Source organism: Natator depressus, chromosome 15 (genome assembly GCF_965152275.1).
Source record: "Natator depressus isolate rNatDep1 chromosome 15, rNatDep2.hap1, whole genome shotgun sequence".
NCBI classification, from domain to species: domain Eukaryota; kingdom Metazoa; phylum Chordata; order Testudines; family Cheloniidae; genus Natator; species Natator depressus.
Window position 1 is genome coordinate 29,623,915 of NC_134248.1, and position 27,026 is coordinate 29,650,940.

General features: G+C 43.6%; 2 protein-coding genes and 1 long non-coding RNA gene across 8 annotated transcripts in view; 1 reads left to right on the top strand and 2 right to left on the bottom strand.

The window, feature by feature from the left end:
* Positions 1–2,122: 2,122 nt before the first annotated feature.
* LOC141999562 (uncharacterized) lies at positions 2,123–6,812 on the bottom strand. Its single transcript, XR_012642026.1, has 3 exons — positions 6,314–6,812; positions 5,743–5,875; positions 2,123–2,320 (listed from the first exon to the last, which is right to left on the bottom strand). It is a non-coding gene; the product is annotated as an uncharacterized LOC141999562 (long non-coding RNA).
* A 76-nt stretch (positions 6,813–6,888) lies between these two features.
* On the top strand, positions 6,889–19,422 carry TCHP (trichoplein keratin filament binding). The gene is made up of 13 exons (XM_074972723.1): positions 6,889–7,038; positions 7,219–7,406; positions 8,345–8,555; positions 9,399–9,455; positions 10,532–10,600; positions 11,527–11,700; positions 12,738–12,850; positions 13,182–13,248; positions 13,557–13,729; positions 16,774–16,855; positions 17,132–17,317; positions 17,697–17,840; positions 18,794–19,422. The coding sequence occupies exons 2-13, from the start codon at positions 7,219–7,221 to the stop codon at positions 18,824–18,826; spliced, it is 1,497 nt and encodes a 498-aa protein (XP_074828824.1). The 5' UTR covers positions 6,889–7,038; the 3' UTR covers positions 18,827–19,422.
* Positions 19,423–21,778: 2,356 nt separating this feature from the next.
* Positions 21,779–27,026, bottom strand: part of GIT2 (GIT ArfGAP 2) — a 53,675-nt gene continuing 48,427 nt past the window's right edge. For 3 of the 6 annotated variants that reach the window (XM_074972717.1, XM_074972719.1, XM_074972716.1), the window contains one exon: positions 21,780–26,258. In XM_074972717.1, the coding sequence (XP_074828818.1) occupies positions 26,046–26,258 (213 nt within the window). In that variant the 3' untranslated portion in view covers positions 21,780–26,045. Of the gene's footprint in view, positions 26,259–27,026 lie in introns of all 6 variants that reach the window. The other 3 variants (XM_074972722.1, XM_074972721.1, XM_074972720.1) reach the window with 2 other exon arrangements.

The window sequence follows — 27,026 nt, forward strand, 5'->3', positions numbered from 1 at the left end:
TGGAGCCTTCTTTTAAAATCTACATGAAATCAGCTACCCTTCCAGTCATCTGGTACAGAGGCTGATTTAAGTGATCGGTTACATATACACACCACAGTTAGTATTTTTGCAATTTCATATTTGAATTCCTTCAGAACTCCTGGGTGAACACCAGAGCCAGTGCTAGGCATAAGGAGAGACAGCAATTGCTTAGGGCTCCGAGCAGCTCAAGGGGCCCCCCTATTCACTTTTTAGTATAAGAATTTGCCTAGCACCGACTCCAGTGAACACCATCTGGTCCTGGTGACTTATTACTGTTTGACTGATCCATTTGTTCCCAATCCTCCTATATGGACACCTCAGTCTGGGACAGTTGCTCAGATTTGTCACTGAAAAAGAATGGCTCAGGTGTGGGAAATGCCCTCACATCCTCTGCAGTGAAGATAAATGCAAATAATTCATTTAGCTTGTGTGCAACAGCTTTGTCTTCTTTGAGCGCTCCTTTAGCACGCCGATGGTCCAGTGATCCCACTGATTGTTTGGCAGGCTTCCTGCTTCTCCTGTACTTAAAAATCATTTTGCTGTTAGTTTTTGTGTCTTTTACTAATTGCTCTTCAAATTCTCTTTCTGGCCTGACTAATTATACTTTCCCACTTGACTTGCCAGAGTTTATGCTCCTTTCTGTTTTCCTCGATAAGGTCTGACTTGCAATTTTTAAAGGAAGTCTTTTTGTAACCACCTCTTTTACTTTGTTATTTAGCCATGGTGGCATTTTTTGCTCTTTTTTTTTATTTGGGGTATACATATAGTTTGAGCCTCTATTATGGTGTTTTAGTGCCAGAGCTCAGTACGCCCCACCTTAGTGCCATCCACAGAACCCAGTGCGCCCTGCCATGCTAGTGCCAGCCCCAGCCCCTGGCATGCACCAGTATGCTAGTGCCAACCAGAGCACCAGGCATGTCCCACTATGCGAGTGGCAGCAGTGCCTGACACTCCCCAGCCAAGCAGAATCACAAAGACCAGCACGCCCCACTGCAGAGGTGCCCAGTTTGTCCCATGGAACATAAGAACATAAAAATGGTCATACTGGGTCAGACCAAAGGTCCATCTAGCCCAGTATCCTGTCTTCCAGTGGCCAGTGCCAGGTGCCTCAAAGGAAATGAACAAACAGAGGCTAGAGACACCATCCCTGCCCATCCTGGCTAATAGCCATTGATGGAGGTAGCACTAGTGATGCATGATGTGCCCCAGGGACCAAACCGACTCTCAGTATTATCCCTGGAAGGCAGCTTGCTAGCCAAGTCATCCTTCTGGAATTAATGCCATCCAGCACCAAAGGCCTACATGCCTGTTGGCCGAGCTGAGTTCATGGCAGCCAGCACCAACGGCAGGTTTGCAGGCCAGAGCTGTGAGAACTGGGACTGATCCATGTGTTCTGTGGAGGTTATCCTGACAACCTGAAGTCCAGTATATTTCATTAAGGTTGAACCTTCTATCTGTTTTCCCCTCCCAAAATGTTTCTTTCAGTTGCTTTTAAATGCTGCATTATATGCCAAGAGCCCTGTGCTGGGTCATTAACCTGATCATTATAACATCCCATTCTGGCTCAGGAGCAAAATATATTTCACTGCTTGCTTGGCTAAAGGTCAACCTGGCAGGGACAAATGTATCTCGCGGCCTTTTTGTGCCAGGAACTACAGTGTGTAGCTTAAGACAGAACTTTGTGCCCTTTGGTGCCTGTTCACACTGCAGCCTCAAATTGCGCAGGCTTTCCCCATTTGTGAAAATATCTGCCAATTACAGCCCCGCTGCACCGGGTAGAGCCACGTGAGACAGAAGTGTGCTGGAGCATCTGCACTGAACGCAATTCAGAAATGTGTTTGTATATGATTTTCTCAATGATAGCATCTAGAAATCAAACTATACTCCTACCAGCACACGCTGGTAAAACTGACTGGTTGTGCAGCCTCTTTATTTATACTTCATTGGCCCTGTTCCAGAGGTTCCTTTCTCAGGCCTTAATGAGGTATTCTAATCTAGTTTGTCATTAAATATTTAATATAACTAAATTTTTTATATAGACCAGATGGTTTAATTGGCACATAACTTACTGTTCCTGTTAGATCGGGCTTAAAAAACTTGACATGCAGACGGTGAATATTAAGCACTTCCTCAAAAGGGAGGAAAAAGATTCAAACCAAAATCCTGCACACAGAGTGCTTTTTCCACTCAAAGTCCATGTGCAGTACTTTCTTCCTGGGCAAAGAGAGTGCTTTCCCGAAATTCACACTGGGGTCCATGGCATTTCTGAAACAAAATACATCCACGGGGAAATGGAACTCTGGGAAGAGAAGACAAGATGGAAATGTAGTAAATTATAGTAACTAACATTAATCCCATTAAGCGTGGCAGGCCCCAGCGTGGAGATAGGACTTGTTAGTGACAGAAGCCTGAATCAGATTATCTATCACTGCAGTATCCTTGAGAAGCAACTTGCTGAATAATACATCTTCACTAATTTGTCTCAAAAGCACAATTTCATAAGAAGTCCTGTACATAATTAAATATATGCAAATTGTGTTAATGCAATGTTAAGGTAGCACAATTAAAGTCAGAAGTGCAGAAGTAGAGGCTCCAACACCCCATTATCTTGTCATCTCCTCTATGTTTTACATTTATATTATATATTTTATGGTATGCATAGTAAGATATCAAACGGGACATTTAACCAGCAAAACAAGTGCAAAACATTGCATATGTGCATCACAAGCAGGTTAATGTTGCTGTTGGAACCTGAATTTTTGTATTTTCTGAGTCTTTGTGATTTTAACTTTGCAGCACTAATAGTAAATTGGTGCAATATTTTGCATTTAATTTCCTGGGTTTTAGAAAAAGAATAAATGTCTTAAGTTGACATAAGTGCTTATGTCAACTCAAATGCTGAAGAGGATAACTTTAAACTGCCTTAAATATTTACAGCACAATAAATACTTAAAGTGCTTGAAAGCTTTACAATGGTGTAAGGTTTTAAGGCACAGTAAGTACTTGAGGTAGCAACAAGTGTCTAAAACAACTCAAATCCTACAGATCACTGAACCTGTTCAACCATTTTATTTGTGGCTGCATAATTGTTCAAACTGCTAGTAACACACATATACAAGAGTGCACTTATGAAAGAGCTTAAGCTTATTTAGGACCCAATCCTGCCAGATGCTGGACACACTCATCACACACAGTAGTAACCTCAGCACCTCAGAGGATCAGGCTCTTCATCTGTAAGATCGTGAGGGCAGGGACCTTGGGTGAAATCCTGGCTCTATTGAAGTCAATAGCAAAACTCTCATTTATGTCAATAGGGTTAAGATTTCACCCCTTTTCTCTTTTTATAACGTGTCATGTAGACTTTGAGCACTGTATAAATAATTTATATTAATAGCTGCTTTAAGCCTCCAGACTGACAGGTGTCTATTGACATGCAATTAAAGCACAGGGTGATTAGGTGCACGCTTAACAAACCTCAAAAATGTTTTGTGCTCAGTTGTATAAAGAGAATGTATTTTGCAAGCTGTAAATGCTAGCCCTGGATATACCTGGCTTTCTATGTTTGTACTTTTTTACCTCCTTTTTAGAATGTTGCCTATTGCTATTTGTCTTTTTTAAAATGCCGGATTTTGTTCAAAATTTAACAACAACAAAAGCACTTTGAGCAGAAAACAATCATAGAAATATCCAGGTCAGCAGGCATTTTTCAGTAAACAATGAGCATGTGAAAACAGGGGATTACATTGTTAAACAACTTTCACTCTAGCATGTGTGACTGCGTGCCCACTAGTTGAATTGTGTTTGAGTGGAATCTTTCTCCGATAGACCCAGTCACCTCCTCTGTCTTGATGAATTCAGAGGTGGCATAGCTCGGTTTTTGTGAAATGACAATGGAAGCAATTCTGATGTCACAGGTATTCTGAGTTCATGACTTGTATGCGATATTTAGCTAAATGTGAGTTATTTGCCTACAATCCACAAGCACTTGTATTTGTTAGTTGCACAACCTCTGTCTTCTTTACAACTTCTAGCTGAAGAACTTGGACCTGTCAGCAAGAGGGAGTGTGAACAGATGATAAACTGGGAGTAAAAGGTATTTGGAATATGATTCACTTGGAATAGTTTGTTCTGTGTCTTGGGGTTTGTTGACTTCTGTTTGCAAGTCTATGGTCCTTTCTTGGGTATGAGCTCTCTGTCCTCTCTGAGAATTTATATCAGCCAGGTCAAAAGTTCATGTAGTTCAGTTTTGCCATACTCAAGTCATGAGGGTTCCCTTCTTGCTGATTATTCCTATATCTGAGTGGTATTTTATAGCTAGAACCTGCTGCAGGATTATTTAAGAAAGATTTGTAGTAATAATATAAATTAAAAGCACCTAATTTAGGGGAGTTCTGTAGTTTACTGGCCAGGCCAGTAGGCAAATGAGTGAGTCTAAATTATTAATATTACTTGAGTGACTTAAATTTCTGGTGTCCTACAACCAGAGATGAGAACACCAACTTTTAAAAATGCATCCAATTTGCAACCTTATCTCCATTAGGTTTATAACCTTGCTTGGCAATGTCAGGAAAACCTGCCAACCGTTGGAAAATGTGACTAGAACAGTCTCTCCAGCCTTTGTAGAGATGCAGAAGCTTAGAAACCTGTGACCACATCGTGCTATCTAAAGATAGGGCAGTGCATCTAATTTGCCCCCCTCCATAAAAGTGATACCCTTACCTGAGCTCTTATTAAGTGACTAATAACGATGATCAGCTTATGTATGTTCTTGCACCAAATGCAAAATTCAACAAGAGATAGGATTATTAGAGGGAGTGTCAAGAGATTGTTGATTTGAATCAGTGGGATTTCTTCAGGTTCACACAGACGCCAGATGATTTGGGACTAGCTTGTTGAGAACACCAGGTTGCGCTCCCTTTCATCTTTGTGAGTTCACCCCCACTACAACACTGCCTGCACCTGAAGCAAATGCTGTTGTCAACAATTTGTTGCTCATTCACTGTAACTTTTAAACCAGGTCTAAAAGAAATTAAATTCCTAACCCTCCAGTGCAAGTAACATTTCTACGTATAACAATAACAGAGCATTTCCAAAACCCAGCACCAGCTCAAAGCTAAGAGCAAAACCCCATTCACTTAGATTCATCCCAGTGGTACTGCCAGACATATCATAGGTATCTCCTTGACTGCCGGTCAGATCTCTGGTCTTAATGGTCAGCTTGTGTGTTTTGTAATGCTTTGTTCATCATGCAGCCTGCTTTCCAAAGGTTAACACACAGACAGCAATGTTCGTTTTGCATACGGGCTCATCTCTGAAACCCATCTATTCTGCACACAGGACATGGAAGGCAATTCAGCCATTTCAATATTCTGCTAAAGAAATTGTTTCAGTAAGGTCAGACTCAAGAGAGCATGATTTACTGTCACATTGAGTGCATGGCTGTAACGTAGGTGCCTAAAATGTTCACGTGTATTTTTTGATCTTAGAAGGAGACATCTCAAGTCAATTCAGGAGCAAAAAACTAGGTATTTATAAAACCAAGGCTTTATAATGCCTAATAGCAATGGTTTTTTTTAAATTCAATTGAAATGGTGTTCTGTTTGTCACTAAACCTTCCCCTGCAGTGTTTGCAATCTCAGTTATATCACCTGAGGCTACTTCACGACAATCAGAGAATGTCGTATTTACTAATGCACTCACAGTGCAGTAGAGAAGGCTCACCCCAATGTATTAAATTACTGCAGTAGTCCTCAGGTCAGTACTACTGTCACATCATTTCATTCACATTGTAACTCCCATCCCATCCTCATCACAAGTAAAACTGACTGGAAGTCCATCTTCTGGGTCATCCTGCCTGGAATGATAAAAGCAAACAAATGGCATAAATGGTGAAAAATACATTAGCTCATTAACATTCTTCCGGTGTGAACAATACTGGTGTTATTAGCAGCACAGGCAAATTTAAATGCATAATTTTAAAATTCAAGATTGACCCTTTAAAATGCAAGTGTCTGCCCATGGCATCAATTCTACCTCACCTCTCCTTTTCTCTCTTCATCTTTGCATTCTCCTGCTACTCAGATACCTCCAGAACACTCTCCCTGTCCCAGCGTGACCACACTCCCTTCCTTCTATTTGCCCTTTAAAGTAAGCCACTCCTTCTGCAATGCCCATGTAAGTGCTTATCCCACGCTGGACAAAATGCTGCCACCCAATCCAACATAGGGAAATATATGTAAAAAGCCAGCAGCCCTAGTGAACTGCATTGTCTGTGGCTCATGGTAGGGCTTACTGTGTCTGATCACCATCCACCAATTACTATAAGCTCCTGGGAGGGATGATGTCTTCTTCTGTGTCTTGTACAGAGTCCAGCACAAAGCAGGGAATTTACAAATAAAAGTAACGGTGACAGGTCAGTGAGTCCTTCACGTTCCTGGGAATCTCTGGCAGGGCTTGATAAACAATAAAGGGCCAGATTTCCAAATGTGTTTGTTGTTCAAAATGAAAATATGTGCAAGGTGAACATGACTGTAGCACAAAGCATGTGGATGGGAATGTGTGCGTGCAAACGCGTGTGAGCACAAAGGGTGTGAGTGGGAATGTGTGCGTGCAAACGCGGGTGAGCACAAAGGGTGTGAGTGGGAATGTGTGCGTGCAAACGCGGGTGAGCACAAAGGGTGTGAGCGGGAATGTGTGCGTGCAAACGCGTGTGAGCACAAAGGGTGTGAGCGGGAATGTGTGCGTTCACACACTGGGGGGAGGAAGTTCGCAGGGGTCGGCTGGGGAAACCGCCCGCGAACACAGGAGGGAGCGGGGAGGAGGGGCGGGGCCGAGGCCGAGGTCGAGGCTGAGCTGGAGGCTGGGGGGGCAGGGTCGGTCTCGCCTGGTTGCGCGCTGAGGGACAGCGTGTCCCTCGAAGGCACCCGTAGCCCCGCCCGGAAGCGTTGCCATGGTGCTGCGCGGCGGAGGCCGGACGTGCTGAAGCCGTTACTGTTTCCCTGGCGGTCGCTGCTCGCGGTGAGTTCGTCCCCCCCGCGCTTCGGTAACGGCCGCTTTGGGGCCGCCCGGGGGCACGAGCGCGGGGCGGGTTCCCCGGGGGCTGGCCCCTGCCTGGCGCGGGGCATCCCCGGGGATTGCGGGGCCGGGGCCGGGGGGCGCTGAGCGGCGCTGACTCTCCCCTGTGCTCGGGCTGTGCAGATGGCCTTGCCCGCGCGGCCCGCCTGGCCCAGCCGCAGCAGAGCCCTGGAGAAGCAGCTCGTGCGGCAGCGGGAGCAGGAGGCCCGCTGGCGGCAGCAGTGGGAGCGCAACAGCCGCTATTTCCAGCAGTCCGGGGTCTGCAGCGCCAAACAGAGCCAGTGGAGCTCGCGCCGGTCCTATCAGCGGAGGTAAGAGCCCGGGGCCGCCGGGGCTCCCCCGCGCCACGCCGGCTGCTGTGCCCGGCCGTGGGGCGGCGCCGGCCGCCTTGGGCCCGGGGCGGAAGGGCCGGTGCGTGCGGCTTGCGTGGGAGGCCGCGGACAGGGGCAGGTCCCGCGTTGCCCTCAGTCCGGTAAGCTGAGAGGGGCTCTGGGGCAGCAGAGAGGAGTCAACCGGGTGCCCCCTTGCTGCCAAGAAGGCCAATGGCATTTTGGGATGTATAAGTAGGGGCATAGCGAGCAGATCGAGGGACGTGATCGTTCCCCTCTATTCAACATTGGTGAGGCCTCATCTGGAGTCCTGTGTCCAGTTTTGGGCCCCACACTACAAGAAGGATGTGGAAAAATTGGAAAGAGTCCAGCGGAGGGCAACAAAAATGATTAGGGGTCTGGAACACATGACTTATAAGGAGAGGCTGAGGGAACTGGGGATGTTTAGTCTGCGGAAGAGAAGAATGAGGGGGGATTTGATAGCTGCTTTCAACTACCTGAAAGGGGGTTCCAAAGAGGATGGATCTAGACTGTTCTCAGTGGTAGCGGATGACAGAACGAGGAGTAATGGTCTCAAGTTGCAGTGGGGGAGGTTTAGGTTGGATATTAGGAAAAACTTTTTCACTGGGAGGGTGGTGAAACACTGGAATGCGTTACCTAGGGAGGTGGTGGAATCTACTTCCTTAGATATTTTTAAGGTCAGGCTTGACAAAGCCCTGGCTGGGATGATTTAGTTGGTGTTGGTCCTGCTTTGAGCAGGGGGTTGGACTAGATGACCCCTGAGGTCCCTTCCAACCCTGATATTCTGTGATTCTATGAGCACGCGGTCTGTGTCGTGAGACTGCCCTGTGTCTCGCAGGCGATCTTACTCTGGGCCAGCCTGATGCTTAATCCTCCCTCCCGTTATGTGTCTTTGGTAGCATGAACGCATATCATGGTGAGAAAATGAAAGAGGAAAAAAAAATTAGCTTGGAGCAGAGACGAGAACAACTTAGGAAACTTTTGTACGAGGAGCGAGAATTGCTGGCAGCAGAACTCGGGGAGCTGAGACTGAACAAGGAGTCCGAGCTGAGCAAGATCAGAGAGAGAGGTGAAGATTTGAAATCTGCCAGAGAAGAGCGCCGGAAAAAGGTAGCTTGTGAAAAGCGGTCTGAGGGGTGTGTGTGTGTGCTGAGCTGGGGTGCCCTTCTGTCCCTCTCACACCTGGGGCTAAGGGTAAGTCTCTCTTTGATTTAAAACTTGATTAGAGAAATAAATGTCCCCTGTGTCTGCGTCCTGCAGGAAAGGGAACTCGTGATTTCTAAATACCTGTTTTGGGCTTGGTTAACAGAGTGTCAAACAACATGAGAGGAAGAACTAGTCTTGACTTCTTGCTATTGAAGGGCCCTCAGCGCTTTCTGTAAGATCTGGGATGCTATCCCTGAGATCCTGACTATTACACTCAGCCTGTTTATATTGCTGCAGCAGTTTTAACTGGGGAAGTCATTCTTCACTTTCCCTCCTGTTGTTACTTCCATGGTTGGCTGCCAAACTGAACCATGAATTGGCTGCATGTTACTGGTGGGTGAGTCAATCCTTAAATAGACAGTTTGCAAAGCATTTGGAGAGCTTCCTGGAGAAGAGATGCCATATAATTCTATCCAGTAATATGTCTGTCTAAAAATTCTGGGGTTTAGAATTGGAGGATTGAGTCTCCAATTGGCTCAATCTTATTGGAGGATTAAGCCTTAATAAGAGTAATTCCCCTCCTCCCCATATAATTACAATAGTATATGTTCCTGACATGCTGATGGGATGGCCAATCCCTTTGATTTAGTAACATTCCAAAAACGTGTTCACTAGCTGTCTGGAGGGATTGTCTAGTGCTGTATTTCCCAACCCTGATCATACTTAACTGATGTTTTGGGAGATTGTAATATTTATTAACATTTTGATCTACTCTGATGTGGTCTGACTCTCGTGTTTTGTTGATAGGTTGCTGAAGAGCTGCTGTATGAACACTGGAAGAAGAACAATACCAAACTCCGAGAGGTGATAATTACTGGGATCACTTCACTAATGTTCTGTGTGTACTAAATCAGGTTTTAGATTTTTAAAAATTAAGTAACAGATGTCAAGCCAAGAAAAATGGTTCAACTACTTAAGAGTTCTGTATCATCACTCCAGAGGCATGTGTTCTTCCAAATAATCAGAAACCTTTTTATTCCATACTGACTCTGCAGACCCTCAAATGCAAACACTAAAGTAGAAGCACCTGCTTGTGAGATGAGGTTGGTGCCAATGCAAGAAACTAGACAGACAGCAAGATTCTCAGATACTCGGCTTTTGCCTTGTACTATAGGCTTAGCGGATACAGTTTTCAAAAGCATCTAAGTCCCTTTAGAAGTCAATGGGACTGAACTTCCAAAGGGACTTAGATACTTTTTGAAAATTGTATTCTGTACCACTAAAGTGCTTTCTTAGCCTTTGTTCTGCTGGCCCTCCACTCTGCCTGCTTATTGCTATAGTCTTTAACATTTGTGATTATTCCCAACTAGTCCTGTGATTGGAATTGCTACATGAGTCCAAGGGCTAGCAGGGGCTGAGGAATGCTATACCAATTGCATGTTCAGATCTTGGCACAAAAAGAGCATCCCACTGCTGGCTGTAAAACATGTCACAACCACTGGTATAAAGGCTCACTTCTGGGGTGGTGGGCAAATTTGCTGGAAGGAATTCTGCTGCTCAGTGTTCCGTGCTGCAATCTGATCCTTAGCAGTGACCTCTATGGCTTAGGTAGCGGTGTATAGTAGGCTCCACAGAGCCCCATCTAACCTTCCTTGGCCAAAGAGGTTCATGAGTATCTCAGCTGAGATAGGTGGTCATTTAGTCTCCTCTTCCGAAGGCTGAGAATCTCCCTAACACAGCCAAGCTCAGGGGATTCTTCTGCTACACTGTGGGCTACCCCAGAACAGGCAGTTGTCTGGGAATGCAATGCTTACTAGTTAGTTATTTCTCCCTGTCTGCAGACCTATGACAATGCACATCATAGTTTCTTAGAGCCTGTTTCATATGACATGGTACAGAATGGGAGACCATTTTGCGATTATCTCTGTTCCCTTCTTCAGATTGAGTCAGAGCTCCACAAGAAGCATGTGATAAACGTTTGGGGTGATCAGCTAACAGAAAAGAAGCAGGTATGCTAGGATTGCTCTAAGTCAGGGTTTCTAAAACTTGATTGCACCATGACCCCCTTCTGACAACAAAAATTACTGTGAGACCCTAGGAGGGGGGCCTGTAGCCTGAGCCCCACCACCCAGGGCTCAGGCTTTGGCTGCAGGTGGTGGGGCTCAGGCTCTGGGCCCCAGCAAATCTAATGCCAGCCCTAACGACCCCATTAGAACGGAGTCGCAACCCACTTTGGGGTCCCGACCCACAGTTTGAGAACCACCACTCTAAGTCATACTGATACCTCTTAGCTGTGGAAAGAGTGCTGAAATGTAAGAGCAGATACTATTTTGGGTTTTTTGGGGTGGGGGAGAGGAATGCTCATTTTATCTGACTTCTCCCCCCCCCCCCGCATGGATCCTGAACCCCGCGTTCTAGCGAGTGTCTGGTGTACATGCAGCGTCCTACAAGCATTTCATAAAGTCTAAACACAGTCTTATAACTCTGATGTCTATATTAACAATAGTAACACGCAGGTGAGCCAGACTGGTTTCCAGCTATGTATTTGTCAGTATTCAGTGTAGCCTAGGGGCCTTAGCTTGACCATGACCCCCGTGACCAGATGCTGGTCAGTCAGCATCACACGGATATAAACATTATTTCAAATAAAGAGGGCTCCATTTCAGCATCGTCTCTTTGATCCCGTTAGAGGTGCATAAGGCTTTGAACTAATTTAAAATAATGTTGAGTACCTTCATTTCCAGTTGGAATCCAGGGGATCACTGGGTGCTCTGCATGTTTGAAAATCAGGCTTTTTTACTGAAGTGACTGATAACCCAGGCTTTTAAAATGTTAGAATATTTGTATATATAGAACACCCTATTAGTTGAAATACATGTGACTTGGTATTGATTTACAGTTATTACGTTAAAATGTTTTGTTTGGGCTCAATCAGCAAGAAGCAACTGAAAGAGAAGAAAAAAGACAGTATGAAAATGAATATGAAATTGCCCGAAGGGAAGCACTGGAAAGACTGAAACAAGAGAAAGAAAGGAGGCAGCTGGAAGAGAAGAAACGAGCTGAGGTGTTACTGCAACAAATGGAAGAACTGAAGTTCCGGGAGATGGAGGTAACTATTTAGTTTCCCCTCATCTGAAGCAGAGTGCACTTGATAGCCTCCCGTCCAGGTGGGAGATACCAGAGCAGTGAGTTGGTTCTGAACCCACTCTAATGGAATCTTAGAAGGGAGAGGTCAGGCCAGTGTTATGATTCTGGCTGAATCTGTTTCTCAACACTGAGGTGAAGCAGCAGGGCCAGTTGTTCTAACTGGATGTGACGTGGCTTCTGCTAGCAATGGCTCCTTACTTTCTACCTGCGTGTTGGTACTTTTCAGTGAGATTTAGCCCTGGGCCTTCATGTATTCCTCCCTAAGTATTTGAGTACCCCGATTTCATTTGTTGCCTCAGAGAAAGGAGGGTTGTTTTAGGAACCTCACCAAGCATGGTAGCTTGCAGCCTGAAAGCTTTTTTCCAACAGGAGTTCCTAGTTATGTCTCCAATATTCTAACACATTAAGGCAAGAGTGAAATTAGTGTGGGATATTTACCATACCCAGAAAGAAACTGCTTGAAAAGGAGTCTAGTTCTTTTTAGAACTCATCCCACTGCTGGCAGTAAAACATGCCACAACCACAAGTACAGAGGTTCAATTCTGAGGTGGGGTGCCAGCCTCCTGCTGGAAGGAATTTGTCTCAGTGTTTCGTGCTGCCAGCTGCCAATACCTGAGAACACTTCCAGATCAGGGAGGATTTTATCTTCTTCCCTTCTCCTTATTTCCCACTGGAACCCTCAGGATCAGGCTTTATGGCTACTGCTTCTCTGTCAGCGAGAACCAGCCAGTCATTGAAGCAGCTTCTGACTCAATGGGCATGGTTGTTATATCGGAAAGTACATCCTGAAGAACGTACCCTCTTCTAATGGTAGTGCTGGATACAGAGAATTGCAGATGTTACTCTAATACTGATGGGAAAATGAAAGATTGTGCTGTGTAATGCTGTGTAACTGGTTCTGTGCTGCTTTTGCCCTCCTGCAACAACTATAAAGAATCTGAGAATGGATGGGGAAGCTGGAGGCTGTAGCTCCCTGAAACGCTATTCCTTTTATAATAGGCAACAAAATTGAAGAAAGAGCAAGAGAATTTACTAAAACAGCAATGGGAGCTGGAGGAGCTGGAAGAAGAGAGGAAGCAAATGGAAGCATGCAGGAAGAAGCTGGAGCTTGGGTATGATATGGTATAGTTCAGTGCTGTGGGTGTTGGGAGAAAGCCATTCCTGTGTCCATGGTAGTACCTACTATATGTGGGGATATTGTCAGTGTTACTGTGGGCTGTATATTTACTTAATATTGTATATCTGGAAAATCCAGAGCAGTGGATGGGCTAGCACTTTAAATAGACATAGTGCAATTTTTTTTCCTAACGTAGTAAGAACTGTTCCCCCTACCAATGCTTATAGTTGGTACTAGTCATGGTTCGCTTTTCTGAATGTTGCTAAATAAGAACATGGGACTTTGGAGCTAGTCTGGTTTTGTATCCTCTTTTTTTTTTTTCCTAGTCGCTTTTTGAGACACCAGTATAATGCCCAACTAAAGAGACGTGCACAGCAGATACAACAGGAGCTGGTAAGACAAGACCAGAGATCACTTAACTGTTCTATGTAGTACACTCTTCTTGCACTAGAAATTGCTGCTTCTGCATGTCGATTACTTTGTTTGCGTATCTCGTCTGTCCAGAGCCTTACCAAGCTCCTTCCATCTCCCCTGGTGGCATTAGGGCAAGAGGAAATTAGGAATGGTGCTGAGGATCTGTTAGGTGCTTCCAGTCCATGATTAGTCTTGACATTAGCATGTTTGTGCACATTGAGAACTTACTTGCAGCCTGGTTTGAAAACCTGCTCTGTGTGTGTGTGACTTTTCTGGCTTTTCTCTAGGAGATGGACAGACAAATACTATTAGCCCTTCTAGAGAAGGAAGATGAGGACCAACGCCTCCACTCCGCTAGACGGGAGCGGGCTGCTGCAGATGCCGCCTGGATGAAACATGTAATTGAGGAGCAGCTCCAGTTAGAAAAGGCACGAGAGGCAGAACTGGAGACCATTTTCAGGTGAATCTGACAAGCCTCCTGTAGGTTACTGGAGAGAGTTTAAATGTGATGAATGCTTCCCTTTAAAAACATCCTTTCTTCTAGGTTGGTAGAACTCTGTAAATGTTACTTTGTTGATACACACAGGCAAGGAAGGGACAACTTGAAGCCATCTTCTTCCTGGCTTCCTAGTTAGTCTTGCAGTTTTAGAAGGAAAGGCTGATTACACAGAGTCCTGTGTAACAGAAGTAGGGGTGGGTTTTAGGTCCTTTTCTACTTTCCATCTTTTATGTTGAATGGTTTAGCCATCCAGTCACAATGTTGGTCGTAACACAAGGATATTAAGGTGAAAGGACACAGTTCTTTTGGCTGAAAAGCATCAAGACCTTCTGGTTCCTTCTCCTTGATGGGAGTGATTCCATAATCCATCTCTCTTGTTGCAACTAGTACTAAAGTTAATAAACAGGGAGCAAGTATTTTTAGAAATAATGGATTGGCAACAGTGAACAAGTCTGATCCTTGCCCATCCACATCAGGACTCTAGTCAGACTTTTCTGACAAGAACTTAAAACCAGCATTTGATCATCTAGCCAGTGGGCTTTGTGGCATCTAAATGATTTAAAGTTGTGTGTTGTTTCTCAAGAGAGATGGAGGTTGAAAGAGAATCCACTGTAACCCCGCTGACTTCAAAAAGTTTACATGGGGTGTGAGTGGGAGCAGAATTTGGCTCAGTGAAAGCTAGAGGAGTCAGTATGATACTTCATAGGGACTTACCTAGCTATACATGCTGTTGCGAAAGAGAAGCTTTGCAAACTAAATTTTCTGGCAGTGCCCTGGTTTCCCATCTCTGTTGGAGGCAGGAGCACCTCTGAGCATAAGGTTTAGAACAGACAAATTTCTTTCTTGCAGTTCTCTACATATGCATGTTTCAGAGTAGCAGCTGTGTTAGTCTGTATTCGCAAAAAGAAAAGGAGTACTTGTGGCACCTTAGAGACTAACCAATTTATTTGAGCATAAGCTTTCGTGAGCTACAGCTCACTTCATCGGATGCATAAAGTGGAAAATACAGTGAGGAGATTTATATACACACAGACCATGAAAAAATGGGTGTTTATCATACATATTGTAAGGAGAGTGATCACTTCAGATGAACTATTACTAGCAGGAGAGTGGGGTGGGGGGAGAGAAAACCTTTTGAAGTGATAATCAAGGTGGGCCATTTCCCAGCACATTTCCAGGAGTTAACAAGAACGTCTGAGGAACAGTGGGGAGGGGAGAGGGGAGGAATAAACAAGGGGAAATAGTTTTACTTTGTATAATGACTCAACCACTCCCAGTTTCTATTCAAGCCTAAGTTAATTGTATCCAATTTGCAAATTAATTCCAATTCAGTAGTCTCTCGTTGGAGTCTGTTTTTGAAGTTTTTTGTTGAAGAATAGTCACTTTTAGATCAGAAATCAAGTGACCAGAGAGATTGAAGTGTTCTCTGACTGGTTTATGAATGTTATAATTCTTGACATCTGATTTGTGTCCATTTATTCTTTTACGTAGAGACTGTCCAGTTTGACCAATGTACATGGCAGAGGGGCATTGCTGGCACATGATGGCATATATCACATTGGTAGATGTGCAGGTAAACGAGCCTCTGATAATGATTAGGCCCTATGATGGTGTCCCCTGAATAGATATGTGGGCACAGTTGGCAACGGGCTTTGTTCCAAGGATAGGTTCCTGGGTTAGTGGTTGTGGTGTGTGGTTGCTGGTGAGTATTTGCTTCAGGTTGGGGGGCTGTCTGTAGGCAAGGACTGGCCTGTCTCCCAAGATTTGTGAGAGGGATGGGTCGTCCTTCAGGATAGGTTGTAGATCCTTGATGATGCGTTGGAGGGGTTTTAGTTGGGGGCTGAAGGTGATGGCTAGTGGCGTTCTGTTATTTTCTTTGTTGGGCCTGTCCTGTAGTAGGTGACTTCTGGGTACTCTTCTGGCTCTGTCAATCTGTTTCTTCACTTCAGAAGGTGGGTATTGTAGTTGTAAAAATGCTTGATAGAGATCTTGTAGGCGTTTGTCTCTGTCTGAGGGGTTGGAGCAAATGCGGTTGTATCGTAGAGCTTGGCTGTAGACAGTGGATCGTGTGGTGTGGTCTGGATGAAAGCTGGAGGTATATAGGTAGGAATAGCGGTCAGTAGGTTTCCGGTATAGGGTGGTGGTTATGTGACCATCGCTTATTAGCACCGTAGTGTCCAGGAAGTGGATCTCTTGTGTGGACTGGTCCAGGCTGAGGTTGATGGTGAGATGGAAATTGTTGAAATCATGGTGGAATTCCTCAAGGGCTTCTTTTCCATGGGTCCAGATGATGAAGATGTCATCAATATAGCGCAAGTAGAGTAGGGGCATTAGGGGACGAGAGCTGAGGAAGCGTTGTTCTAAGTCAGCCATAAAAATGTTGGCATACTGTGGGGCCATGCGGGTACCCATAGCAATGCCGCTGATTTGAAGGTATACATTGTCCCCAAATGTGAAATAGTTATGGGTGAGGACAAAGCCACAAAGTTCAGCCACCAGGTTTGCCGTGACATTATTGGGGATAGTGATCCTGACGGCTTGTAGTCCATCTTTGTGTGGAATGTTGGTGTAGAGGGCTTCTACATCCATAGTGGCCAGGATGGTGTTTTCAGGAAGATCACCGATGGATTGTAGTTTCCTCAGGAAGTCAGTGGCTCCCCCCCCTCCCACTCTCCTGCTGGTAATAGCTCATTTTAAGTGATCACTCTCCTTACAATATGTATGATATACACCCATTTTTTCATGGTCTGTGTGTATATAAATCTCCTCACTGTATTTTCCACTTTAATTATGCATCCGATGAAGTGAGCTGTAGCTCACGAAAGCTTATGCTCAAATAAATTGGTTAGTCTCTAAGGTGCCACAAGTACTCCTTTTCTTTTTACATACACATGTAAACTGGAGAGGCTGCAGGAAATAAGGTATTGAAGGCTTCTCTGTTATTGTCTCTCTTTATTGCAAGCAATAATGCTGGAAAGCAACTCTCCTCTCTCTCTCTCCTTCAGGGAAGAAGCTAAACAAGTGTGGGAAAAAAGAGAAGAAGAATGGGAGAGAGAGAGGAAGGCCAGAGACAGACTGATGAATGAGGTGGTGCCCTCTCTACACCAATTACTCTGCTCTCCTGGTTAAAACAGGGACTTTTATACTGGTGTAAAATTTACATAGAATACATAGTAGAGGCTCAGTAAGGCCTCTGGTTACTTCTGTGCCAGGGGATGGGCTTTTCTTTGTTGGCCCAGTGTATTTTCTGAGAACTGGCTTAACTGTCTAGATAAAGATCTGCTTAGTTTGGTTTCTGAGTCTGGCCCCTTTCTTTCTGTTTACCCTATTTCTTCCCTTCATCCCCCTTCTTACTCCAAACAGGTCCTTGCAGGCAGACTGTGTCAGATCCAAGAGAAGGTGGAGCTAAATCGACACGCCCAGGAGGAATGTGTAAAATACCGGGAACAACTGATTAGAGAGCTTGAGGAGGCAAAAGAGCTGACTCGCCGAGAGAGAGAGGAAGAGGAGGAACTAAAAACAGCTCGCAAACAAGAGCTGGAGTCCCAGGTAGAGCCCCGGTCTTCATCAAACCTGCACCCCAGGTCATTCAGGATGCTGTTAGCTAATGTACTTTGCTTAGCTAGTTTTGCTAGTTTTTAGTGCATGGAAAAATGCTCTTAGATTCCTTAGTGTCAGAACAAGGTTCTTGGTAACTTTCTACTGAAACTTTCCCAATTTTGCTAGCAAAGGTAGAGTACACATTGCAAGCAGATGTAACTGCTGCTTAGTCAGGTAACCTCCCACCCTGATACTAAAGTATCCAATTAACTAAGATGGATCTGACACTGATTCAAGCCTTTTGAGTCCTGACCTTTCCCCCCCTTTGTTTAGTTGGGTCTGTTTACCTGTGCTCTCACTTCAAGGGCATATCTTTAAAAATACGCAGCTTACAGAGTGTCACCTCCAAGAGCAGGAAGAGTTACAGCGCCAGAAAGAGGAGGAGGAGGAAGCAAGGCTGGCAGAGCAGCACTGTGAGGAGTTAGTGCGGCAAGAGGCCAAGCGCATGACTGAGCGGGGCTATCACGGTAAGGTAAGGAGCAGGATCCTTGGCAGGAGCAGATGGAATCATGCACGTTGCCCACCCTAACGTTCCATTCCCAGCTAGTTCATGGTGTTTGACAGTGGAGGTCAGCATGCTGCAGAGAATAACCAGCAATTGCCTCTGAGCACAGTTCCTCTTCATCAGGAAAAGTCAGAGCTGCTCCTGAGGTGGGCAAAGGTTTCACACCTAAAAATGCTCTCGTGTCCTTGCTCAGGGGCAGTGACTGCTGGCAGAGTAAGTTCACTGCCTCTCCCCCACTGCCATTTCTAATGGCTCTCCCAAATGAAAAGGGGTCACTGTCTCGGGAAGGTTCAGATTGCTATGGTATTACGTCTCAGGCATTGCCTGTTTCCTGCGGATAATCATTTTATAAGTCTTTAAAGCAAGATCTTTCATAACTGCCTCAAAGTATATCCTAAGTTCTCAATCCATGCAATAGTGTGTGGCTATCACCAGGTGCTTCAGTGTGCTGCTCCCAACATCCCTGTCTCTGCCCAAGAATCCAAAAAAACTACAAAAGCAGCAGGATCCTGTTTGTCAAATGCAGCATTCCTGCTGCCAGAATACTAACTGGTTTTTGAAAGTTTTACATGCCCAGGAAAAAAAACACCTGTCCTATGCCAGCTGTCTTCTAATTCTAGATGATAGGGCAGAGTGGTTTCATTCTTATCCCTTTACCATAGCAGTGATGGGAACCTTTGACACCCTCTCATTGCTTGGCACTCCAGTTCTCTTTGGAGGAGTGACTATCCAAGTAACTGGTGGCTTTTCATGAAAGGTGTTGTCTTGTCCATTAATAGAACATGGTACTATCTGCAAAACGAGAACCACCAGCTACAGCTTATCCACTAAGGGGCCAGCACCTTGAGTATTACATGCCTGGGAGTTTAATTCTGAATGTAAAATTCTTATAGTACTTCTTGCTATTGACTTTCTTCCAGCCCTATGGTCGTCCAAAAACAGCTTGGACCTGAGAAGGGTTGCCCTTAAGTTCTGAGGTGTGAGTATCAATGTGAAGGACTCAATGTTGCAGGCTGTTTGTCTGTTAAGATCAGGATTTTGTGGAATATTTCAAAACCAAGAATCAACGCGCTGTCCTCATGAAATTGTCAGGAATAGTCCATGAAGCTGATGGAGATGTACCTAGTGCAAATGAAGGGTGAAGTTTTTTCAAAAGCATTCAGCCAAATTCTCCCATTGAAGTAAAGGTCAAATTTCCATTGAATGCAGTAGCAGCAGAGGTAGGCTAATGGAGCTTGATTTGAAAATACTATCTTAAGTGTGGAGAGGGCTGTACACCATTCCAGCTGCTTCCAGTGTTTAGAAGCTGTCAAGTGACATGATGTAGCATGTAAGGCAAAGTCAACTGTCCAGCTACACTTCAAACAGGAAAAAATGATGGAAGAGTAAATAGCTGCATGTATTCTTGACAAATGCAACCTAGTTTAATCAATGATACTAAACCACTGACTGTTGCTGTTTATAGCTGAAAGGGTTTCTTTAAGAGCCATGCATCTTCTATTAACCCAAAGTAATGTTTGCTCAGAAGTCCCTCCTGTGCGTGCTTATCCTCATGCATTGTAAAACAGGGTTTGTGAGAATTGTAGTGCCAGTGTACGTCAATTTTTGACACAAGTTTCATTTAGGCTCTAGGATTTTAAAGATTTCAATAAATATTTACTTGTCTAAGATTTACTCTCAAGTTTTCATACCATCTCATTTTCAAAAAGGGATCACTGCACTGGATGTGCTTATGACCAGCTGTCTAGTGAACAGTGCAGTACTGGCCTTAATGGATGCCACTAGTTTGAAATTAGACACTCCTAGGTCTCTAAAAGGGGGGCTTTTCTTTAAAAAACCTAGCTCACCCTTCTTCCCAGACTAGAATAATGTGCTAAAGGGAGAAATGATTCTCCTCTCCTGTGCCCCCCTGTACCTTTGAAAACGGGGTTCAGATCTCTTAAATGACATTGCAGCTAGTCTCTGCTGTTAGAATCAGAGCTTAAGGTTGTACAGGAGTGGGGTACTGGCTGGTGCTTTAAACTACCTCTTCCTACTAATCCACTCAATAGCACTAGGAGAGGCAGTTAAGTACTCTGCCTTTTGTCACTACATAAAAAACATATCTATAAACAAAATAGAACGTTAAGGCACATGTTTTTACCCCACTACTAAGTTAAGGAACTGTGTGAAATCCCTGGTTGGATTGTTTGGTTCTCAGTATTGATAAGCGCACAGTACAGGGAGTTCCAGAAAGCTCAAGTAAAGAGTTGGGTAGTGCTAGTCCACTGAGCCTCACTGTGCACCTGGAGGTTTGCATCCTCGACTGTAAAAATCTAAATCTTGCCCTCGTGTGTATTTTTAAAAGGAAAACATGAAATAGGAACAACTGCTGCCTAAAATTCATCAAGCTTATCCTGTACTTTCACCCTGCAGAGAGTCGTAAGTTATCTTCCCACTTATTTTTTCCAGTACATTATTTCACTGTAATAGAAGGCAGCGATGTGGCTGAGCTCAACTGTTAAAGTACTGCAAGGAACATTTTAAGTTGGTGCAGCTTAAGACATGTGATATAATGGATAATAGTTGTGGAATCAGAGTTGCCTAAACAATCCGCTTGAGATTCCCACACTGCTTGTAGAGACCCATGTTGTGTTGCAGGTTGTTAGAGCCTTGTTAGTTCAAACGCCAGCAGCAGCAGCTCTTCTCAGATTTCCATGGCAGGTGTCCGATGCAGCCAGCTGCCGCTCACGAAAGCTTGTGCTCAAATAAATTGGTTAGTCTCCAAGGTGCCACAAGTCCTCCTGTGCTTTTTGCAAATACAGACTAACATGGCTGCTACTCTGAAATAAGTTCAAAAGTAAATCATGAGTTGAAGAAATTTCCATATGTGAATCATCACAGGTGGTGAGCGCACAGGCAACTTAATCTTGTGGACCAGTTATTCTAACTGATATGAGATACAATTCAAGATCAGCACTATAACACAATTATGTGAATGAAGTCAGGCCAGGTCTACATGAGAAAAGGTTTGATGGTATAGATCCAGTGGCAAATCCTTCTAATGGAGGTGCAGTTAACACCAAAGAAGTGCTTTGGCCGATACAGCTCTCACCAGGTCCCCACGTGAAATAAGCCATACTACCAAATGTACTTTGCCAGTATAAAATGTCACCAAAAATTAACACCCCTAAGTAACATCACTAGAGTACACCCAGCCTTATAAAATACAGAACAAAACTTAGATGTAGTTCAACTGAGCACCATTAATTTCATAGTGCCCCATCCTTCATTTGCTGTCAGCCCCCTTCCAATGGTCAGTGGTGGCTTTTAGTTTTACATTGTGCAGGATTTCCTTCATTGCCTGCCAGTGACACTCCTGAAGGGGCAAGGATGGGTTACTACAGCATGATAAAAAATTTGACCATTTGATGGAGGTAGAAAGGAGGGAGTAAGAAGAGAAGTAGCTGAATTTATTGGCAGTTTTCAATCCTTTATAATTTAAATGGCTGAACACTTTTTGAGGATATTAATGCTCTACAGTTAGGGAACCAGGCAGAGGTAGGTAAGTAAGTTGGTATAACTTGTGCTCCTTTGCTACCACATCCCCATCTGTAACAGCAGTTGAGACAGACACTGGCATATAGCTTGTTTCTCTTCTGGATTTGGCCTACTGATGATATACCTATGCCAGAAGATAAACAGGAAAACTAGGAGGACCAAGGATAAAGAACAAAACTATGGTTAATTCATCTAATTTTTAAATATGCACCACTTCTCAGTGTATTAGTTACACATATGAACTCACTTGGCACTGTTTATAGTACCATCTTGTATGTACTTTGTATTTGGCCCATATATCCCAAAGGCAAAGCACTTTAAAAGCCTGTTTATTGCATAAGTAGCAGGCAAATAATCCCAAACAATTTTATAACACTTAAGGATTGTACAGTAATTGTATGTAATACAGTAAACATTAAAGGCTAAATCATGAATACAAAATGGACAGAAATACAAGTTCATAAAAAGGCATTTTCACTTTCCTGTGCAGCATTTTCTTAGAGAAAGGATTACATTTCTGTAAGACCAAGAGGGGAAAAACATACAAGTTATTTGAAAGTGGGGTTCCAGCCACAGGAAAAAACCCACATCTTTTTGCACCTAAACTACTCCAGGTATTTTAATAGCCCCTGCCCTGCAGCCATTCAGAGTATGTCTACACAGCAATGTAAGACCAGGGTTGGCAGAACTCGAGTTAGCAGACTCTGGGTTCTTTAACCTAGGGCTTGAGGATGTGTCTACACTGCAATAAAACACCCACACTGGCCATTGTCAGCTCTGCAGGGCCACAAACATTGCAGTGTAGATATCCAGGCTTGAGCTGAAGCCCAGGCTCTGGGACCCTGCCCTGTGAGCCTCAGTCAGCTGATACAGGCCAGCTGGAGATGGTTTCATCGCAGTGTAAACATACCCTGAGCATCTACACTTATCTGTAACCACAGGTTAGGAATGGCTGAATGCTGGGTCTCAATAGGGGGCTCTAGCACCTACGCCGCATAATGCGGTTCAGAGTCCTAGCACCCTCCAAAATGTGGCGACTCTAGCCCTTTGTTCATGATGCAGTGTGGGGAAATTTGACCATCCACCAAACTTGACTGTCCAGAGGAAAATGAAAGTCAGCCCATGGGATACTTTTGGCAGACTCCAGAGCACAAGTCCAGTATGGCAGAGCCTACTCTGCAAAGCAACAGGGCTTGAATGCTGGATCCTGGCTTGCCTCCACCCCCCTGGGGTTCTGGAACCCTTGGCTAGCGCAATTTGTGTATAGACACATGCGGGGTTAGGCTTGAGTCTGAGCTCAAACCCTTGGCGTACAGTGCAGCGTAGACATATCCACACAGTCCAAAGCGTAATGCTAAACAAGCTTTGGGCCCCATTTATGACTTTGGCAAACACCAACAATGGGTGGAGTAGATTAATACATTGAGCTAACCAGGGTTTGGTTGGAGTGGAGTCAGCTTTCGCTCTAAGTGCCATTTCCATAAAGTGCACCTCTGTCCTACTGGCTTCTTGAAAGGAAGTACCATAATAAGAATACTGCAGATATCACACCAGATGTATAACTGCTTAGTGCAATAACTTGCTACTACGACTAAGTAAGTAAGTAAGTAGAACAGAACTATTTAGACAAGGTGCAGTTTACCAACAGGACCATAAAACTTATGTTAGACATTTAAAAAAAAAATCTAGATACATAATGTGAAGTGGGTGACATTTTAGCCACACTTGTACAGCTCTTCATGCCAGAGTCTAATTGAATCAGGTACTTGCAAAACCTGCCACCAACAAAGGAAAGATGTACAGTTATTCATCTGAAGGGACTTTCCAAGTTTTGGCACTGAGCAAACTTTTTTAAAAAGTTGACATCCTTAAATAAAATTTTAGGAAACATGAAAATACTCTGCTTCCCACACAGGATATGTAAAAACCATGTGTAGCGATGTCCTGATGGATACCTAGCAAATAGCATGCTTCATGTTCCTACTGTGCTGGTTCAAAGAAGTTCTTAAGTGGGGTTATTCTATTTCATACAATGCATTACGAATGGTTGAATTTTGGTAACAGGTTTCAAAAATACTTCTCTACAATTCAAATCACAGCCTTGTCTAAATGCATTTCCAGATGCTTAGAGACAGTGCTAGATACGGGAGAGGGGACAGGATAAATTATTTATGAATCAGACTGCAACAGGATTATCCCCTACCTACTTGCTTTTAACCCCAAAATTGTACAGTACTTTAAAAAAGACAGTTAATTACAACATCAGCATCCAACAAATATTATGGCACTTATTCTGTGTTTATATATACATACAAACACACAATTTTAAAAGGAAGAAACCTCTGAAGGTTTAATTTTTGTTTGTTAACCTAAAACAGAGCAAATTTTTATCTAAAGAATCATGATTTAGCAAACTAAACACTGCAGATTCTGCTTACGGAACGGTAGACAGCCTCCTACAATAGAGTTTCTGTATCAAACATTTATGTGAAAAATAAATTTTGCATTTATATATTCAGACAAAACATTATATGTGGAGTCTCGACCAGTTTTCCTGTAATCTCACCCTTGAACAGTAACACGAGTAGACTAACATGGCAAACTGCATGCGTGTGGTCCTATGGCTTTTGGGGCCTCCAGAGGAAACTATGAATTGTATGAGTATTTTATAAGAAGGGAAGGTGGTTAGCCTGGTGGAAAACCCATGCCTTCAGAGTTCAAACTTCCTCATGTTTTTATATGTATATAAATATGTATAACATCCAGGGTTTATAATCCAGTCATTATCTGATGGTTTAGCATCACTGGGAAATAGCTACGTTAAGTGTTGTTATAGTTAGAAAAAATAAGAGCTACAACATATCTGCTCCCTCTTTGCATTCAGAGTCTTCTCACTTCGACAACAAAAATAATTCAGCTACTTCCTTTTAGCTCAACAGCATCTGCACAGCTACAGGGAATCACAAAACATGACCGTCAACGAAGTTCCCACTGCAAGACCAGATTCTGCCCTCCGTGGTTTAACTCACTGCAGATATTACTACTGTACAGGTGTCACTGAGTGCCTCTGAATCTTCGTTACTGATTACATACGAATCAGAACAGCTGACATTCAGCTCTCCAGGGCAGGTTGTAGGACTGGTGGGTAGACAGGAAAAACATCTTTTTATATAGGAACTGAACAAATTGTTTGTAGCCAGATTGGAATCTCTGAATCTCATTTTTATAGGTTCACTTTCAAGTAGAACAGTGCTTGAAGGGATCATCAAAACAAGTCACTTCGTAGGCATGAGGTAATGTTTTTCAAAGAGCTTGACTTAGGTGTTTAAGTCCACATTTTCAAAGGTGACCGGCACTTAGGACCCAAGTCTCACTGACTTTCAGTAAGACTGACTCTTTAAGTACCCGTGTCACCTTTGAAAATGAGAATTCAGGTGCTTTTGAAAATGTTACCCATGATCTTTAAAGAAAAAGGTACTGGAACTTGGCTAGAGAATACATTAAAGTGGTTGGTTAGCACATGTGGGTTGTGTATTGAAGGTGACCCTTAAGAAGGTGTCAGTCTGTATATAGTTTGTAGTTTTTGGAAGCTTTGCATGAGAGATACTATATAAAAAGTGTATTTTTCACATTCCACTACAGTGAGGTATAGATATGATGTACCGTGTCAGGCATGGCTTCTTTTGAACTGGCCCTCTTATCTTCCATTCTAAAGAAATCACAGAACTCTTTAGTGAAACTGCATCTAAAAAGATATTAAACAACAATACTGCTGCAAACAAGACTTAAAGCCTTAAAAAGAGGACACTAAAATGGGAATAAATGCTGTGGGAAACTTCAGAAGGAGTTTTTTAGAGAAAGGAAAATGATGGGTTTTAACCACTAATGCCTTTCTAAAGTAACATCCAATGTACAGACTAGTGGCATAGTGACAACTAAAAGAAACTAAATCTCATGCTTCCTTCCAAAATAGATAAAAGTGACAAAGCCCTTGTATAGTTAACATTTAATAGGTTTGGATGCCCACAACTACTACAGTTTCAGCAGACTAAGGACTTGTTATTGCACAACAGTTGATATGGAACAGAAAATATAAACTTTGTATTCAGTTCTCAGGAAGACTATATAAAACTTCATTCTACTGACTGTTCAACAGTTACACTCCTGGAGCCTTCACAGTCCACTGTCCTGCTGAGAATGAGTTTGTTATTGAAGGGGATTCACTATGCAGAGCAGTTCAAGGATGTACAGACCAAAGGCTAGATTCTGCCCTTTGATATGCGCATTTGACTTCAATGAGAGTTTTGTGCACGTGTGCAATATCCGAAAGCAGAATACAGCTCCAAGGAATCGCCTAGAAGAACCTCTGATACAATGTTGGTATGTGATATTGGATCAACAGCTGTTTGCAACATACTATATTCTGTAATTAAACTGGCAACACAGGCACAAAAATAAGGCAGTGGGTTAAATTAATCTTTGAAAGTTCTGTTAGAAAACATGCAAAAATAATACTGAGTTTAAAAAAAGTTTAACTTGCCCCCTTAGTTTTCTTGTAAAAATTTGAAAAGTTATATGTCTAAATTTAAACTCCAATCTCTAAAAAACCAAGACTAAAAAACCCGACAGGACTCAGTTGTTGTTCTCTTTGGTTGTGATGGTAACCAGTTGTTTAGCAGCCTTGGCAATGTCATACGCACACTGAATAACTTGCTGAGTGACCAGCTGGATGTCCGTGGTAGGGCAGGTCTCTAGGGGCAGGGTTTTTTTGCATTCAGACTGGAGTCTGTAGGCACTCGATGTCAGCAGCCGCAGCGACGTCCTTACCAGCTCAGATTTGGGTTTCTAGGAAGGGAAAAGCAAACAAAGCTCGAGCTGGCTAGCATGGGTTACACACAACCGTTTTAGGATGACTTTGAATCAGTGAGATTTAGAAATCTGTTTGCAAATGCTCTAAGACTGTAGCCAAGTGGCCCAGGCTCAGTAGCTTTTCCCTGATCCAAGGCCAGGAAAGGAAGGGCTTGCAGGGCACCTCGTGGCAAGGTGAGACACTGGGCAGAAGCAGACCTTTTGGAATTCATTGAGACCCACACATAGATAATTATTTGCTCCCAGGAAGCTGCCTATAAAAAAGACCTGAGAAGTGTTCTAAAGACTGCTACATCCAGGCGAGTCACAAGATGACAGGTCAGGCAAAGTTCTGGTCCAGCTCCATCGCTGTTCAAGCAAGATGTAAGCATCCTTCTGGGAACTGTGGGCATTTACACATCTCAACCAACCTGAGTCCTGGTGTAGCAACTAACCCTACCCACTTGGCATGGTGACAAATACAAAGGTGCGAAGTCTGACAAAGATCCTCGTCTTGATGAAAGTGTTCCTCCCTCCTATCTATCTTTTGCTTTTTGTTCATTGCAAAAAATCTAAACCCAGGGAGGAACCACTGTAAAATAAAAAGGAGCGAAACCTTAGGAATTTTAAATTTCCTTATTGATTTTCTTAACCAAATCAACACAAAAACCCTCCATGTCCAATCAGAAATATTTCATTCATTGCACCAACTTCCCTTAAAGGTTCTTCTGTCACAAAGCCTCAAGATGAGTGAGATTGAAAGCA